Genomic DNA, 14,540 nt, shown 5'->3' on the forward strand with positions numbered 1-14,540 from the left:
CTTTTTTTTTTTTTCTAGAAGTACCATAAATCTAAAACATCATAAATCTTCAGATCTGTCTACAGAAGACAGTGCTTCATTTTCTGCTGCAGTGGAGCACAAGCAATGAATATCTCTTTCACTGAAGGGGATCCTCAACCAAGGGGTATAACAGCATTGTCTGACAGCCCTGGGGTGCCCACCCAGATCACTCAGGAATGCAACTTTTTTTTTTTTTTTTTTCAGAGCCACAGCATTTGATACAAGCAGAGAAGTTCCTAACAAATGCCACACTGCAATTGTTTTCTAGGTCACTGCATGCCAGCAAGCCTAGGGACAACAAATGTGGTGAGCTGCTTACGGTAGCACCAAGGTATTTCCTTGTAGCCCTGAATAAGGTCTGTTGCTGTCCTGCACATTCTGCTTCTGCACGTCCCATACCCACGGCACGGCTCGCCCACCACCTGGAGTGCCCCATTGCTCCACACTGGCTTGGGAAATCCAAAGCACGATAGCAAGCTCATCACCTTCTTGTGTGCTGCTGTTTCAAGAAAAATTGGTGGGCCTTATCCAGATTGTGAGATGGTCCATTTAAATGGGGAATAAATGCTTATTATTGCTATTTGCTCGCTCACATGCTGTTTACCTTATAATACAGGTAAGCAAGGGATAGAGATGGCTTTACAGAGGGGCAAATTTCTTTCCATCTCCCATGTACAAGTTTATAATGAGAGGTAAATCTAGTCCTCAGACACACAGACCTCGCTCTAGAATTATGATGTTGGATGTAATTTTCATTTACACCGATTCTGCAGGATGATGGCAATGTCCGACACCTGAGGGAGCCGCACTGACCGCAGAGAAGAGGGGCCCGTGGCCGGCTGGCTCCTGCAGGGCTCAGCAGTAGATGGTGCTGTTGTGCTGGGAACGGTCCGAGGGGACTACCTGTGGTTCACCAGCTCTGGACTTTCTTGCCTCGGTGACTTCGTTGTGAGCTTTCCTTGAAATCTTTGATAACCAACCAAGTCCTATCACCCAACAATACTGCTTGTAGCTGCTTTTGCCATGTCCTCACTCTTCAAATCTGAAACCTTGGGAGCCACTTACATTGGTATAAACTGGGTGTAAGGAACTAATTTGTTGGGATGGTGACAATTTCTATTCCCTGTGCCCAGCTGCAGAAGCCCAGGGCACTGGCAAGGCCCGCACACTGTCCTGCCTCCCACCTCGGGCATTCCCATGACACGCAGAACAGCGGCGAGAGGCAAAGCTCTCACACAGAGCACCGAAAAGAGGCAGAGTGCTGAAGTGCTGCTGAGCCCTGACTTCTAGGCAGTCAGTGATACTGACTGTAGGTAAAACAGCCCAGGCATTAGCTAGACCCATTTTTTGAGGTAGGCCCCTAAAATGTTTCCAGTTAAGATGAAAGCTGCTTTCACTAATTCTCATACACATTAGCTGCTTTTTTTTTTTTTTTTTTTTTTAAAATGGTCATCTTCCAGGCCGGCTGTCCCCTCACTCCACCATGGCTTTACACATGCCCAGGAGCAGGGTGAGCCGCAGCCCGCGGTGGGAGCAGAAGCGAATGGGCTGAGGGGACCTGTGTGCCGGCACCCCTGGGGTGCCCTCACCCCTCTGTGAGCATCTCCCTGCTGCCACAGCACCCAACACCGATAAAGGGCAGGAGCAAAAGGCTGTCAGGGGCTGATGCCCACCCAGGAGGAGACCCTGCTCCCTACAGCCCCACACAACTGGTGCCCAGCAGCACCCCTGGCACACTCCTTTCCCCCTCCAGCAGGCGAGGAACCTGCCCATTTGTGGCAGGGAAGCAAGACCCGGTGCTGCGTGTAAACCCAACCCCTCCAACAACCCCAAAGGCGCTATTTCCACCCCATTTTGCCCAGCCAGCCTCTGCCAGCTCTGGACAGCCCGGGGAGGGGGGTGGGGGGGGTATGAAGCTATCTCTCGGCTGCGTGCCGCGGTTGCCGATTTTCTCGCGGCTTTCCCCGGCCCCACGGAGGGTCCCGGAGCTCCCCGAGGCCGAGGAGGAGGCGGCGGGGCCGGAGCGGGGCCGGAGCGGGGCCCTGCGGTGCCCGAAGCCGCCCGGGCTCTGCCTCAGCCCCGCGCATGCGGCGGGCGGGGGCGGCGGCGGCGCCCATTGGCAGCGCCCGGCGCGGCGGCCCCGCGTTCCTGGAAAGTTCTTGGAAATGGATCAAAGGCGTTTCCGCGAACACGCGCCCGGCCCGGCCCGGCCCAACACAGCCCGGCTCGGCCCAGATCAGATCAGATCAGCTCAGATCAGCCCAGCTCAGCCCGGCCCCTCTCCTCTCTTCTCTCCCCGCTCCGCTCCTCGCCCCCCAGCCGCAGCCCCGGCACTGCCAGCAGCGCGCCCGCTCCGCTCGCGGCTATTTATACCTGCCGGAGGGGGGGGGGAAGGGGGCTGGTTTCTTTCTTTTTTTTTTTTTCCTTTTTTCTTTTTTTTTTTTTCGCGTGGTTGATATCGGAAGAGTGATGCGAATACAATGCGATTCCAGGAATCCCTCACTTCCTGGAACAGATTAAAAGGGGCAAACAAAAGATTACTTAGTAGGTTTTTTTTTTTTCTTCGCTCTTTTTTTTTTTTTTTTTTTTTTCTCGGAGCTTCATTACTTCTGGAGTCCGTGAACAAGCAGGTTGCTGCTCTCCCGGCTCCCCTCTCCCATGCATTCGGGGAGAGGCTATTTATTCCTACCTATTTATTATTATTTCAGCGTGCTCTGAATATTACCATTTTCTCCTAAGAGGCTGCTTCGGAGGAAGATCAGGTCCTCTCCAGACGGACGCGGTCTCCCTTTTCTCTGGTTATTTTTAAAACTTTGCCGTTGCTGCTTTCTGGAAAGCGGCACGAGAACTCGCTCTTCTCCACCGCCCCGCCGAGTCCCCCGCCAAGCCGACGCGGGGCTGAAGCAGGGCCGGGACGTGCCCGCTGCCTCCTCCTGGGAAGCCCGGACCCGAGGCTGGAAAGAGCTTGGTCCGTCTGGGAAGCGAAGGAAAAGGAGCCAAGGAGGACAAGAAGGAAGAGGAGAAAGCGTTTGCCACCTTCCTGAAGACTTAATGCTTTTCCCTTGGTCCAGGAGTGACATGATCCTCTGTGTTCAGGGGTAAGACACTGTGCAGCCTTCTTTTAAAAGCCATAGTGGGATCCTTGTAGGATTTGTAGGCTCCCTGGGGTGGTTTTCTGTGTGTGACATGACAATGGGATGGGGACGACTTAGGCTGGCCGAGCACTGAGTTCTGTGTGGGTCCTGTATGTCTGCCTTGTAGGTTCTGTGGCCAAAACCATGCGGCCATGAAGTATTCCTGATTTCTCTGCTTTCTGTTGCTGAAAAGTTACTCAGTATTCCCACTCTTTTGGGGAATCAAACTCAGTAAAACCCCGGGCGCTGTCTGGTGCGCTGTGTGTAGCACCCGCGGGGATGCAGACCCAAACTGTCCGGGCTCTCTGACGCTGCCCGCGGGGAGAGCCGTCCCTGGAGCTCAGACCTCCATGTCTGCTCCTAAGTAAATATTTCTGCTGAACACATGGTTTCCTTTCTCTGTTGCTTTTCTGTGTGGTGTTAAATGTAAGTGCATATACACAGACTTCCCCACACGCAGCACGCTGCCAACAGGAAAGCCAGAGGAGCCACATACACAGTTACATCACAGAAATATGGGTTCAGTAAAATAGGAAGCGGCAAAGCCCCTTCTTTGGTACTGGGTTCCGGCAGCGCCGTGTCGGCCCTTCGGTGTCCGTACGATCCGCTTGGCTCATGGTCACCAGCCCGTGTGAGTACCTGGGCTGCAGGAGTCACCCCGCGCCCTCACACACGCTGTGTGCTTGGGAAGTGCTGGCGTTTGCTCCGCTCTGAGCCGAAATGCCCGGGCTGCCCACCCCTGCTGCCCGCAGCGGATTTTCCTCAGTTACCACATTTGCCTTGTCCGCTCTAAATGACTAAAGCACGGGGACTTTTCTGCCACTTTCCCCCCAAATCCGTTCCATAGACCAACGGAGCTCGTGCTTACCAATACTTTCCTACTACTCGAGTGGGTTTTCCTTTGCTCATTTTTGCTCTCATTTTCAGTGTACTGCTGCAGTTCCTGCAGCCACGGCAATGGAAATTCATTTTTCAGCTTATGCTTTGTGAAACCCTTATCTGAAGCTTCCCTCCGGGGTTAATGTGCTGGAGCTACTGCTTCCCATCTCCCACCAAGAGCATGTTACATAGCCAGATGTGTAGATGGCTGTCTCTTCATATCCTCTTTGTGAGCATTTATTGTTCCATTTTCACTGCCCTACAGGATTTCACATCTCCCAGCCTCCATACTCTCCCCCCTAGTCAGACCAGGCTCCCATGGGAGTTTTGGGACGTGGCTCACAGAAAGCAGGGCAGCTCTACTCACTTTTTCTCGTACTACTTGTACTGTGCTACAAAGGACTTATCAGCAAAGTAACTGCAAAGCTAACACTAAATGGTATCAGACTTATCTATTCTCTTAACTTTCTTGGCTTTCCAAGGCTTTTTGAAGCACTAATTGCCAAAGCACTGGAAGTTCATTTGCTGTTTCTCTCGAGACTCCACAAAGCGTACCAGCCAGAGCTGCCAAATCTTTTACGTTTGTTTTCCTCCTCATCGCAGCTGTTGTACTAACAATTCACGCTGATTTTGTGTGTGTCTCTCTCTTTCTTACGAGTGCTATTTGTGTTCAAATACTCACTCTGTCCCTAGTAAAGGGCTGACTTTTTCATGTCAGCAGACCTTATTCAACACGTCCTTATGCCAGCAAACTCTTCTCGTCCCTCTTGCAAATGTGCTTTCCTTCTGACTGTACCCCTCTCCATAAACGCCGTAGTCAGCCATTACTCCCTGATCCCTCTGCCCTCCCTTTCCTGTGCTTGGAGCTGCTCTGCTAGCTCACAGCAGCAGCTCTTTTTTCTTCAGACTACTTTGAGTCGCTTAAAACACCCACACCTCCTGGTCTGGGTGAATTTTTTATCCCCCCTGCGTTCCACCAAGCTCCTTTGTGATTCCTTTTGTAGGGAGGGGAACAGAGGCAGAAGGTGGGCGCGTGGAAGGAAAATAGGAGCGGTAGCATGGTCCTTCCCTGGCTGCAGTGGAAGAATCTCCTCTGGGATTGCCCAGGGCTGGGGCTCCTTCAGCTTCGGGTAGCAGAGAGCATAGGGAAGCCTCGTCTCCTCGCACACATGGGTCCTCCTTCAGAGGGGTGACCAGTGGCTCTGGAAAAGAAACCTACTGGAAAATACATGCAGCTGATGTGTCTTTTGGACACAGACTGGAATTAATGGCTTTCTGCAAAGAAACTGGAGTGTATTTCCCCACGTAGCCTTGCTATCTCTCCTGTCCCATCCCAGTCACCTAGCCAATTCCTAATCGCCTCTCCAAAGCAGGTTTATAGAAAGACAAAAAAAGAGCAGTTCCGTGCCTGGAACAAGAAAACCTTTCTTTGCATGGGAAATGGTTTCCCAATGGGTAGGCCAGAAAAAACTTTCCAGGCAAAACGCAGTGAGGAGAGCTTTGGAACTTGGCCTGCAGTGCGCAGCTTTGGGGGAGAGAGCGGGCAGCGAGGGCTGCGGGACGGGCTCTGAGTAACTCAGTCACTGGCAGCTCTGTGAACGGGCAGAGAGCAGCACGCCTGCGAGATGCTGCCCTGCCAGCAGCCCCGTGTGCCCACAGTACCTCCTCGGTGCAGGGAGGGACCCGGCCTGCAGCCCTCCCTGCTCCAAACAGGGGAACGGAGAACTGGGAATCTCCTTTTCCCAGGAGTGCAGGAAACATTCATGAAGACCATCACGTTAAGGAGACATCTAATTATCTATAAAATGCAGCCCTTGTCACCCACAAAGGCAGCTCAGGTGAGACTTAAAAGAGAGCTGAGGTTTCCCAGCAGCTGGTGCCAGGTACCAGGGCGTGTTCAGATCCACCGTGCTGCCAAAGCGACTGAAAACGCGCTCCTGGTGGCCAAGGGTGCCCGGTGAAGATAAGGGACAGCAATCACATTTGGCTACCTAGCCATAAATAGAAATTACTACGTGAGGATTAAATGCCATGCAGAAGCAGTAGATACCCTGCTTCTGGAACACGGTTTGACACATGGCAAAAAGGAAGAATGTTCTTTTATAAGTCCCAGCAGAACAGTGGGGTTTTGCCATGTGTTACGTGGGCAAGAGTCACGCTTTGTAGATTCATTTTTACCACTGGCTTACAAAAGCCTTACTCCAAACCTACATGGTTTTATTAGAAACACAGGCTCACAGAGTGGACTGGCTCTCACTCTCAAATCATCATGAAATCATTTTCAGGCTCTATCCAGCCTACTTTTCTCCCAAATCCCTTCTTCTGGTTCCCAGTCCCATCTCTGGGACTTAGTGGCGATCAGGTGAAGATCAGTTTACAGCATTTCCGCATGGGTACCTAAAGTGTATCTGTTTCTATAAAGCACAGAGGAGGAGAAGAGGGGAAGGGAAAAGCTTACAACTTTGGAATCTCCTCCCCTCCTCTGCAGCGATGTGGGTGGAGGTGGTGGCCACCTCTGTAGTCCCCATTGGTTCCTGTGGTGCTGGGACAGCCTCGCGTGGAGGACTGTGTTGCATTTCCCTGGAAACTCATCCTTCTTTTGTTCTGAGTCTCTGAAAGAATGCCTTAAGCAAGTGAGAGCGTGGGGGCTGTAACACAGGACGTGCAGCAGAACAGGGAGAAGAACGTAAGAAGGCAAAGAGCTTCAAGGAGAAGACAGAGTCCCATGTTTTTGCTCGGGAGCTTGGCTGGGCATGGAGAGCTCTGGGGCACCCGCCCCTGTCCCTGGAGCTCTGCCTTGCTGCAGAGCAGCGCCTGGCACCCACCAGGGCTCCAGGGGCACAAAGCCACTGCCTGCTGTTAGCCACGCTAACGCTTGGGGAGTGCTGCTCGTAGCAGCCCGGCTGTGGCAGAACCTCCTGCTGCTGTAATCCTGCAGGGATCATGGTCACACTGAGATCTCCTTTGTGCCCTTGAATGCCAGGTCTGTGAGTGCAGGGGCTTGGTGAGAGCAAGTATTCCCATTACTCTGCTAGTAGATCAGCTCACCCTTCGTTCTAACAGGCACATTTAAGATGGGGTCAACCTTCAGTAGAGAGCGGGTAGGACAAAACCCAGGCTGTTGCCACTTCTGCTTCTAATTATAGTACAGTAAATGACTAATAAACCCACTGACAGAAAAAGAAATGTTCCAACTCCATAATGATGTAAGCGGAGCTGGAATGCTGCTGTGAACCTCATTGCCTCTGAAACTAGATATTAAAAGGCAACATCTAAACCATCAGATTTCAAATCAACCCAAATTGCAAGATAGGCCACCTCTTCCAAGGTGAAGGAAGCCAGCGTCTGTCCTTTCTAAGGGCTCTTCTTCAGCTGTGTCATTCTCCCCCTTGCCAGTCTGACACCTACTGGTCCTGAAGGTCTGTTTGTAGAGCAGAACACGCTGTCGCACAACATAGCACGCTCTGAACACTCATCGCAACCTCTTTCAAGGCAAGGAAAAACAGCACAGTATGCCCTTTGTTTCAGACCTCATCCTTTGCTGGCGGAGGAGAAGATCAGGCGACTGTCACTCAGGGGCATTGCGGTGGATCTGCCGGAGCAGATCATGCAGCCTCTCCCAGTCACAGCCTTCCAGGAGGAGTCTGCGCCTGCCTTTGCAGCACCGGTTCCAGACAACAACCCACCTCAGACGCGAGACCCTGAAGAAGACCTTCTCTGCATCGCGAAAACCTTCTCCTACCTGCGGGAATCTGGTAAGGGGCAGCTCACAAAGCCGTGGGGACAGAGGGGAGCAGGGAGCCAGCTCCACGGTCAGAGCTCCAAGAGGGATCTCCTGGTCCCACTCAGACAGGAGCTGGGTCTTGTCACAGGCACAGCTGCCAGTTGTGGGTGCAGCAAGAGTATTTTCATTCTCTGCAAACTCAGCACTTGTCTCATGAAGTAATTTATTACTAACTTAAGCAAAATCTTTGTCTCTTTTAACTGTATCCAGAGAAAGAACAGAGAAGCCCCTCTTTCTGTGTAAACTCCTGTAGCTGCAAAAGCACTCACCCCCCACCCAAGCCCCAGTGAGGCTGTGAAACCCTTGGCACTTGACACTGCCATCTTTCCTGATGGTCTTACAAATTCTGCACCTGGTTACTTTCCAGGCCCTGAACTTAGCAGGCTTCAAGGCTTTCCTAAATGCACCGCCCGTCCTTCGAAACGTTCTTTCCCTAACGAGTTCTTTCTGGGATGCTTTTCCAGGTTGGTACTGGGGATCCATCACAGCCAGCGAGGCCAAGCAGCATCTCCAGAAGATGCCGGAGGGCACCTTCCTGGTGCGGGACAGCACCCACCCCAGCTACCTGTTCACACTCTCTGTCAAGACGAATCGAGGTCCCACCAACGTGCGCATCGAGTACACTGACAGCAAATTCCGGCTGGACTCCAACTACCTGTCCAAACCTCGTATCCTGGCCTTCCCAGACGTGGTCAGCCTCATCCAGCATTACGTCATGTCCTGCACAACGGAAAGCAAGAGCGAGGCTCCCTACCCGCCTCCGTCTCCTCTACCTCCCATGCAGAAAGAGATGGCAGCAGCAGCAGTACACTTGAAACTCATCCGGCCGCTGGGCCGCAAAGACACCATCCCCAGCCTGCAGCACCTGTGCCGGCTACGGATTAACAAGTCCACGGCCGCAGTGGACCAGCTCCCTCTGCCCAGGCGGATGGGGGACTATCTGAAGCAATACCCTTTCCAGCTCTGAAGCGCGGCCGCTGCGTCTCAGGCACGACAGACGGGAGCAGGAATGATGAGAGAACTCTGACGTGCCCTTGGCCCGCTACCGCACGGCGTCGGGTGGGCACGGCGAAGAGCTGATGATCAGCAGAGACTGCGTCCGCCTTTCCTCTCCCCTTCTCTCTACATCCATTCCAGCACCAGGGAGGAGTTGGTTGTTTCAGTGAACAATGGGACACAATCCAAGCTCTGAACCTCAGGCTGCGCCCACAGCGGCTGTGAGAAAGTGCTGTAGGCTTGTGCACACTACTTGAATTTCAGAGTTGCTGTGACCCCGGAGATGTTAACCTTGTTATTTTCGCTATTTATTTCCATGGCAGTTTCTCTCCTCATGGTATTTTAAAAGCACCTTTTACTTTATTGTTTTTTTGTTTTGTTTTGTTTCTTTTTCTTTTGTGGAATTAGAGATAGATTAAAGGCTCCCAGACAACTGGCAGCCAAAAATCTGTGGGAATTTGGATTTGGATTTACATCCAAACAGTACGTGTTTGAGCCTGCCTTGTAACAGGTCACTGGAGTCCACATCCAAGCTCCCGCAGACTTGGCTATGTGGGATTCAGATGATTGCATCTAGACCCACCTCTACGTTGTACAAAATATTTTCTTTCTTTCTTAGCTACAGGGGGCTGGGTATCGTAACCTCAAAGCACATCAGGAGCAGCTTGTGTACCTCCAAAAGATGCACGCTGGGTCATAATTTGGGGAGGGGAGGCTTCTCGGAGGAAGCCTTTCTTCCTTGAGGACTCGAAGCGGAGATTCTGGGTGCTGAGCTTGGGCCAGGGAGCACTCATCCCATTTTTCCATCCTCTCCATCTCGAAAGGAAGTTTGTGACACAACATTTAGAAACAAGCAATCAGAAAGCCAACTTTCTTATTTGCAGGCAGAAGGATTTGGTTTCAGAGCACTCTGCATTTGGCTCGTGTCCCTGCTCCTGCCCTTGCCTCGCGAGACATGGGGCAGGAACAGTGTCTCCTTGACCAGGGGTTCAGAGACGGCTCTGCTGAGCTGCTCCGGTGACACACAGCTTCAGGATATTTATTTATTTATTTGTGGGGGGAGAAGAAGTTGCATGCACCTCAGCAGAAAGAGCTGTCCTTCCCCTCTGTGAACACAATGCCAGACTGCCAGTTGCTCTGCTTCTGCCAGCATTATTCACAAGCCATGTGGCTTCAATCAGAGCAATGTTCTAGCACACACTGGAAACCACAATTTAACTTCTCTCTCTGCCAAGGTCCAGACCTCTCTTCTCCCTTTCTCAGACTTGCATGTTTGTTATCTTTAAACAGATTTTTTTGCTCTGGGTTTAATTCTCATACCCCATCCTTTTCACACCCCTGCAAATGAAGCACAATGGCTCTCCCTTGCTCTTTTACAGATGGGAGGGACAAAGAGCAGATGGGACCTACCCCAAAACAAGCACAGACAGAGAGGTTGCCCCTTCTCCTTCATTTGCATGATCCTGTTACCTCCCCAGCCTGGAGGAGCCAGTCCATGCCACTGAGTGAGAGCAGAGAGGGGAACAGACAAGACTAGAGAAATGATCCTTTGGCTTATTTTGCTCCCAAGACCCCATGCCCTCGCGAGGCATGAACTGATTGAAGGATGCCTTGTTCAGCCCTCCGTGAGACTCTCTCTCTAAGGCTCTGTAACTCAGAGGAGACAAATCCCAGCTGTACCTGAGGGCTGAGAGAGGAGGTGAGGAAGGATGGGATGGTGACCCAGGGGACAAGCTCAAACGGTGGGTGGAGTTCCTTCCACCCTAAGTCAAAGCTGCCCAAAAGAAGGAAAGATGGCCTGATGTGCTTAGTCAGTGTCCTTTTCCCGCCCCCTTCTTCCCCATTTATACAAGTTTGTGCTCTTGAAAGCTTTGTTTTTGATACTTCGATGATTGACAGTGTGTGATGTCAGGTTTGCTTTTTATTGTATCCTTCCCCCCTTGCCCCATATGGCAGCAACCATGAGAAGGCACTGAATGAGAACTGAAAAGGCAAAACAAAACATTTTTAAAAATAATATATAACATAAACCACTGAAAAGGCTTCCTTTTATCCAAACACCTCTGTCTGCCTGAGGACACTGGGAACAAGGAAACCACCGCTCTTCAAGGAGCAGCAGTGATCTCAGGAAGCCCGCATGGCTTGGCCACAGCCTTGGTATCTGCAGCATGTTAAAGCTCAGTTTGAGAATTGTACAGCAGAAAAGGGCAAGTAGTTCAGCTCTAAACTTCCCTCCTACTTGATCTTTCCTCTGCTGGGGGTAATGAGGAAACAAAGCTTGCAGGTTTGGCCTTGTTGCCCCAGGAGGGTCCAGCCAGGCCAGCAGAAGCACGTAAGGAGAATGAATGCCTGGTAAATCCACCAGCAGGGCAGTGCAGGGGCTAAGCTGAAGGCTGTAAGCTCATCTGGGCAGGGACCACCTCTCTTGTATGTTTGTACCGCATCTAGCACAATAGGGTTCTCTAGGTGCTACTGCAATACAAAGAATAAACAATACAGTTACTCCAAAAAGTCAGTTTCTTCTATCTTGAGACAGTTTGTTAAAAATCATTTGACTTGGATTTTAAATAAACATTTTAAATATATTTTAAAGCCAATCGATGTAAAAGTCTTTGGTAAAATCCTGATGGATGAATTCACTTGCTAGTCACAAAAATCCTCGCCAAGAAGACTGGGCAAAGTCTTGACCATTTTTTTCCAAACAAGACACAAAAACCCTCATCAAAAAGAAAAGCCCTTCAGATACTGGGAGAGTTAACACCAAAATCAACAGCGGTGTGGGCCTCGTTTCTACTGCACACAGACGAGCAGTGGCGGACCCCGAGTCCCACGCTACCAAGGGACGAAGGAACATTTTTAAAACAATGCACAAAGACACAGGAACGCTTTTTGTGTCGCTTCTGTGTGCCATAGAAAACCATTACAATCTAGGGGAAAGGAGATGGAACGTAACGGGAAGTTTGGCAATTTGTTTACAGCAGGCTTGACGTTGGCCCCAAAGAAAAACTCTGCTCATGGTCGTGTTGAAAGAGGAGTTCAGCAGGCGCAGGCCATGCTTTGGATGGGAGACTCATGGCATCAGCTTTTTGCCCACGTTCTGCGGCCGCTGGGCCTCGGTCTCTCCCTGTGGGCAGGGACTGGGGAGCTGGATCTGCCCTGCGGTGGCACAGAGGCCACCCCACCTGCCTGGCACTGCCAGGTGGAGGATGTGTGCTGGGGGAACCCCGCTGCCATCCTGTGCCCCACACTCGCCCCTCTGCACTCCTTGCCCAGGAGAGATGCCCATGCCACAACCCCCCCGCCTGCCAGGGGCAAGGCACGGTGTGCTCTCAGCCAATGCAAACAATAAAATGTGCTCAGGAAAAAAAAGGAAATCTCACTTAGCCCCTCTCCATCATTCTCCCATTCTGAATCCAGTTCGAAGTTCAAGCTGTTGCTTTCACGTATTCCCAATGCACGTGCTGTCCTTCCCAGGCTGGTTGTGGGGCTGGCCTCATCAGCAACCATTGTTTCCAGACCCTCATCATCGCTCACCGACCAGGAAATGCTGGCAAACGGAATATCCTGCTTGGGTTTAGGTCATTAAACAAAAACAATCGTGTCCCTCTTGCTTTTACGGGAAATGTGGAAAGTGAGGTAGAGGGGGGAGAAAAAAAACAAACAACACAAAACTAAAAGGAATGAAAAGCTGCACCTTCGTTTTAAAGGGTACTTGGAAAACCCCAAAAAATACTGAAAAGAAAGATGCAGCATTGCTGATACATTATTCAGTGATTTATTCATTTCTTAGCTGGGCTAAACTACATCTATGAACCCCTAGCTACATCTATGAACCCCTGCTGCTTCCTTTCCACAGGTTCAAGGAAGAAATGATGGGCATGAGTCAAGCCCATACAGAAGAGCAATCACACGTGGTTTTACTGCATCGGCTGTTATCTTAACAACTCCCACTCCTGCATCTTCAGCACATTTTGTTAGAGCAAACAGGTTCATTTTCTGAGAACTCCTGTGCCAAACCTCCGTGCAGACTGAACTGATTTTTACCGTTGAGTTGCACACCTCTGGAAATAGGGACATTCGTGGAAATGCAGACTGACCTTTCTAGTCACTGAAGTATGGCCGTGACACCTCTCCCGGCAGCACCTGCATGGTGTGCTCAGCCACTGCAGGGCGGTTGGGTTGGATTCTCTCTTCTTTTGCAGTTTCTGCCTACAGATAGGCACAGGGATGTGGAGCCCTCACCGAGAGCCTGAAAAGCAGACTGATAGGACAGGGAATAGAAATCCCAGCCCATGACTGAAACCATGCTAGCGTGGCTCGCTGCCAGAGCAGCAACACCCTGCAGTTCGTCAGGCACATATGGTAACATTTGCTGTCTGAAATAATCAGCTTTCTGAATCAGCAACACATGCAAGGGAAAAATAAGCCGCTCACATGCACATGTTCCTAGCCTCTCAAATGTACTGAATCCCGTTCCTCTCCTGAGATCCTCCCAAGAGCATGACTTCCCTTCGTACAGGCCAGATGAAGCAGCAGAAAACCGAAGTGAATCAGCAGTGTAAGTCATTCTCTTACGACAGACATGGCCAGGTGCTTTAAACCAGTCAAACTGATACAAGGCACTTCCAGTCCAAATTCCATTGTCAGGCTCATCTGCTAGCTACGAAATTACAAGAATTATAATCAAAATTAACTGGCCAATGTCTGTATGGCTCTTCTGTCCTGCCCAATCATTTTCTCATGTTCAAATCTGTCAAAAGCCACTTAGCCACAGCCCTCTTCTCCCAAACGGCTGCTGAAACACTTGCAATCCTCGTGGAAATGCACTGTCCTCATCCCCACCCCTATGGCCATCGGAGGGTCTGCAGCACGGGGTGCAGCACTCGCTGGTAAAGCTGCAACTCTGGATGCCAGGCAACATCTTCCAGCTCACTCAGTGCCAGCAGTATCGTCACAACACCGACGTCTTATTTTCATTGAACCCCTCCCATCATCCATATGAAAATGAAAGAAAAAAAATCACAGGACTAGGCAGCTCCATATGAAATAATCTAGCCAAAGGTAAAAAGGAGACATTATTTCAAGAGATCTGCCCTGTCCTTGGGCAGAAATATTCATCCTTTTGGCTTTTTGGGTTTGCAGCAGCCTAGTATTGAATTTCTAAGAGGGAGGACTGGAGAACCCGGTCCTACCAGCCTTGCCTAACGGCATGACAGCAAGGAGAGGGCTGCGCCGTCGTTAAGTGCATTGATAACGCATTGAGACTCAGACTCATTTCCTTTGAGACATGTCAATTTTCTGCCCACACCCAGCCCTGCCTACATATATGTATTTTTTAATAAGCACCTGTGCCAGAGTGTGGGGGAGCAGGAATGCAGGGAGGCTGATGCCGTTTCATGTGAGCCCCGTTTCGATCTTCCACTCGGCTTGCTGTGAAGCACGGCGATCGCATGGCTTGTGCTATGCGCTGTGCCAGCAAATAAGGAGAGTGGCCTTTGGGAGCAGGCGTAGTGCTGCAACATCAATCAGACATCCATCGTCACCTCCGCTATACATCAAAAAACAAGCCTGAAGAAAAATGACAAACTGGGCCAAGGAATAAAATTAGCTTAGAGGCTTTCACCGGCGGCATCACGTAGATTGATGAGCGTATACAAACATACTGCTCTGAATTTTAGCAAGAATTAGGTTTTTGTTTATTTCTTTGAAAAAAAATTATATTGTTC

The 14,540-nt window shown here is 50.7% G+C and overlaps 2 protein-coding genes across 2 annotated transcripts in view; one reads left to right on the forward strand and one right to left on the reverse strand.

The window, feature by feature from the left end:
• The window catches only part of MAPKAPK3 (MAPK activated protein kinase 3), a 129,020-nt gene that overhangs the window by 55,747 nt on the left and 58,733 nt on the right, over positions 1-14,540 (reverse strand). The gene's annotated exons all lie outside the window — the stretch shown is intronic.
• Positions 2,015-11,399, forward strand: CISH (cytokine inducible SH2 containing protein). Its single transcript, XM_005026454.6, has 3 exons — positions 2,015-3,119; positions 7,563-7,789; positions 8,283-11,399. The coding sequence occupies exons 1-3, from the start codon at positions 3,073-3,075 to the stop codon at positions 8,783-8,785; spliced, it is 777 nt and encodes a 258-aa protein (XP_005026511.1). The 5' UTR covers positions 2,015-3,072; the 3' UTR covers positions 8,786-11,399.

The sequence above is a fragment of the Anas platyrhynchos genome, chromosome 13 (assembly GCF_047663525.1).
Source record: "Anas platyrhynchos isolate ZD024472 breed Pekin duck chromosome 13, IASCAAS_PekinDuck_T2T, whole genome shotgun sequence".
Taxonomy (NCBI): Eukaryota; Metazoa; Chordata; class Aves; order Anseriformes; family Anatidae; genus Anas; species Anas platyrhynchos.